We start from the raw sequence: 3,648 nt of genomic DNA, 5'->3' as shown, positions 1-3,648 counted from the left end.
CTCCTCGTCCTCCTCCTCGTCCCGCGCGCTCGGGGTGCCCAAAGCTAAGGTGCTGCCCGGGGCCGTGGTGGCGCCGTCGCTGCTGCTGGCAGGACCCCCGCCGGGGGCGGCGCCGTCGCTGCTGCTGGCCCCACTGGGCGGCTCCTCGGCCGGGCTGGCAGGGGAGCCGCCTGGTGCCTGCGAGTACAAGACACTGCTGGTGAGCGGGCTGAGCGCGGCGCTGCCCGATCAGCTGCTGGAGGACGGGCTCTTCCGCCTCTTCCAGCGCTTCTCGGGCGGGGGCGCCGGTGACATCAGCGTCAAGCTGTCCCACACGCCGGAGCTCGGCCGCGTCGCCTATGTCAACTTTCGGCACCCGGGAGATGCCCGCGATGCCCGCCGCCACGCCCGGGCACGCCAGCTTCTGCTGTATGACCGTCCCCTCAAGGTGGAGCCAGTGTACCTGCGCGGCGGCCGCCGGAGCCGCACACCACCGCCTGCGCCCTCGCCAGAGCCCCTCAGCTACTTGCCACCCATCCATGGCACTTACCAGTACAAGCAGCGCTCGCTTTCGCCTGTTGCCAGCCCCTTGTTGAGGGAGCCAAGACCACGGCATGCCCACGCAGCTGCCGCCGCCTTCGCACTGGAGGCAGCTGCTATTGGGCTTTCCCGGGAGCGGGAGCGGGCACTGGACTACTATGGGCTGTACGATGAGCGTGGCCGGCCTTACAGTTACCCCATCGTGGCTGAGGAAGACTTGATGCCTGAGGACGACCAGAGAGCTACCCGGAACCTGTTTATTGGCAACTTAGACCATAACGTCTCGGAGGTGGAGCTGAGACGCGCTTTTGAAAAATATGGCATTATTGAAGAAGTGGTGATCAAGCGCCCAGCCCGGGGCCAAGGTGGAGCCTATGCTTTCCTCAAGTTCCAAAACTTGGACATGGCGCATCGGGCTAAGGTGGCCATGTCTGGTCGGGTCGTTGGCAGAAACCCCATCAAAATTGGTTATGGGAAAGCCAACCCTACTACGCGGCTGTGGGTGGGGGGTCTTGGTCCAAGCACGTCCCTGGCTGCCCTAGCTAGGGAGTTTGACCGCTTTGGTAGCATCAGGACTATTGACTACGTGAAGGGGGATAGCTTTGCTTACATTCAGTATGAAAGCTTGGATGCTGCCCAGGCTGCCTGTGCGCAAATGAGGGGCTTCCCTTTGGGAGGACCAGAAAGGAGGCTTAGAGTGGATTTTGCCAAAGCTGAAGAGACAAGATACCCCCAGCAGTACCAGCCTGCACCACTCCCAGTGCACTATGAGCTGCTAGCTGATGGGTATAGCAGGCACAGAAGCCTAGAGCAAGACTTAAGGGTGCGAGATAGGACTCCTCCACATCTCCTGTACTCAGACAGAGACAGGAGTTTTGCAGAAGCAGATTGGGCCAGTCCTGCCAAAAATGCTGAACGCAGAAATAACCTGGAAAGCTACAGCAGGTCAGTGCGAAGTCGGAGTGGAGAACGATGGGGCAGCGACAGCGACCGCAATGTGCCCAAGCTGTGGGATGAGCGGCGGAAACGCCGAAGTCTTTCAAGTGACCGTGGAAGGACTACTCATTCGCCTTATGAGGACAGAAGCAGGACAAAGGCCACGAGTGGGCCAGCTTCGGATCGCAGCCCAGAGAGGGCTCGCAAAGAGAATCACACTACGGAGTCTGGAACGGAGAAGGAGCAGAGAAACTCCCTTCAGAACAATCAGCACGTGGCTGAGGAGAAACCCCATCGTGAAACTTCCGATCCTCCCCAGTCAAAAAAGAGGGACAGCGAACGCAATCATCGAACTGGCGAATCGGAATCAAAAAGTCACGAGGAGCCAAAATCTGAGACCAAAAAATTAAAGAATTTATCGGAATATGCTCAGACACTGCAGCTTGCTTGGAATGGGCTGCTTGTGCTAAAGAACAGCTGCTTCCCCACGTCTATGCACATCCTGGAGGGAGACCTAGGTGTCATCAATGGGCTCCTTAAAGACCATTCATCTGGTGGGAAGTTAACACAGCTCAAAATCGCTCAGAGACTTCGGCTTGACCAGCCCAAACTGGATGAAGTAACTCGCCGCATTAAACAAGGCAGCCCCAACGGCTATGCTGTTCTTCTGGCTACCCAAGCCACCCAAGGAGGGGCAGGGGCTGAGGGGACCCTCCCTGTTGTGGAGCCTGGCTTGCAGCGTCGGCTTCTCAGGAATCTGGTCTCCTACTTGAAACAGAAGCAGGCTGCTGGGGTGATCAGCCTGCCTGTGGGAGGGGCGAAGGGCAGAGACAGCACAGGCATGCTTTATGCTTTCCCTCCTTGTGAATTCTCTCAGCAGTACCTACAGTCAGCACTAAGGACATTGGGAAAGTTAGAAGAAGAACATATGGTGATAGTTATAGTCAAAGACACTGCCTAACCCACACTGTCTTTTCAGATTCCATGTTTTCTTTGTGTGTCACGCAGCCCTGTTGTTTTTAAGGCCGATCATTTTGGTAGAGGGCCAAGAAACCTCAACCAAAATTGTAAGATCTTTAGTTTCTAATTAATTTTAATCCCATTTAAATAGAGCCCATTTTATTTGTTTTTAATAACGTGGCACTGTCTTCTGTGTTCTGTATTTTTATTTTTTAACTGTATGAAATGTCAGTAAAGCCTTGTTCACTGATGGATTTTTAATCTTGTGCGGCATCCTGGTTTTTGTGGCCCAGCAATAGCTGTTTCCCTCTCCCACCAAGAACTAAGAGGTGATAGCTCCAGCTCCTTAGTTTCTCAGACCTGTCCCCAGCAATGTTTATAAGAGACTGAAGAGGTGACTTTTTTTTCCTATCCTGTTTGCCTTTAAAATTTTACTTTTTAAGTCTTGAGACATTCCTGTTAATTCTCCAGTAGTGGACTGAGGTTTCTGAAGCAGAGAAGTATCAATGAGGTAAATCCAGATCAGGAGTAGGATAAGGGTGATTTTTATTTTTTTATCCATAGTTTCTTTTTGGGGTTTTCACCTAATGTCTGTTTAACATTTGGGAGAGATACTTAGATGGGGGAGTTGAAGCTGTACAGTCTGAGAGCATCTGAGATACTAGAAGTCATTCACAAAATAAGTAAAGATGAAAGTTTGACATTCCTGGCATTTTTAAGATGGGGAAAAATCAAGTGGAAGAAAAGAAAAGGGGCTTCCCTACTGGGAGAGGGGAGCGTCTTAGGTCTCTTTTATATGTAGCAGAGAAATAAAGGACACAAACTCTATTTTTTGTTGTATTGGAAGTGCCCTTTTGAATGGTTGATTTTTATCTGAACATCTTTATTGACAGGTGAACTGGAAAGTTTTTGCTTTAGTTAAAAACTTTTATTTGCAGGAGAAATACCCCCTTGTCTTTTTAAAACATACTTGTATGTTAATGCAGTTAGACTTCCTAAGAGTCTAGGAAGCCCTACTGCTGTAAGAGCAATGGACAAGGAAAGGAAATTGGCAGGTAGGGAGAAATGATTTCTTCATGCCTTGTTCTGTAATATGTTGTGAGGTGGTTCATTGGGAGATAATCTAGGGTATTTGTAGCTTGCTTTCTCAGTAGCCTAAAGTGGGGAGAGTAACTCTTTCAAACTATATTTAGAAATAGGGTTTTGTTTTGTTTTTTGCATTAGTTGTCCAAA

At 51.0% G+C, this 3,648-nt stretch overlaps 1 protein-coding gene across 1 annotated transcript; it reads left to right on the top strand.

Moving 5' to 3' along the window:
- Position 1: 1 nt before the first annotated feature.
- On the top strand, positions 2 to 2,676 carry RBM15B (RNA binding motif protein 15B; the record flags this gene model as incomplete). The annotated part of the gene is made up of 1 exon (XM_019504625.1): positions 2 to 2,676. A coding segment is annotated over one exon (2,415 nt), but the record flags the coding sequence as incomplete, so codon positions are not given.
- Positions 2,677 to 3,648: the final 972 nt, after the last annotated feature.

The sequence above is a fragment of the Gavialis gangeticus genome, unplaced genomic scaffold (assembly GCF_001723915.1).
Source record: "Gavialis gangeticus isolate Ggan-Ray unplaced genomic scaffold, GavGan_comp1, whole genome shotgun sequence".
NCBI lineage: Eukaryota > Metazoa > Chordata > Crocodylia > Gavialidae > Gavialis > Gavialis gangeticus.
The sequence above is the reverse complement of the archived record's forward strand: the minus strand, read 5'-3'. Positions and strand labels throughout refer to the sequence as shown.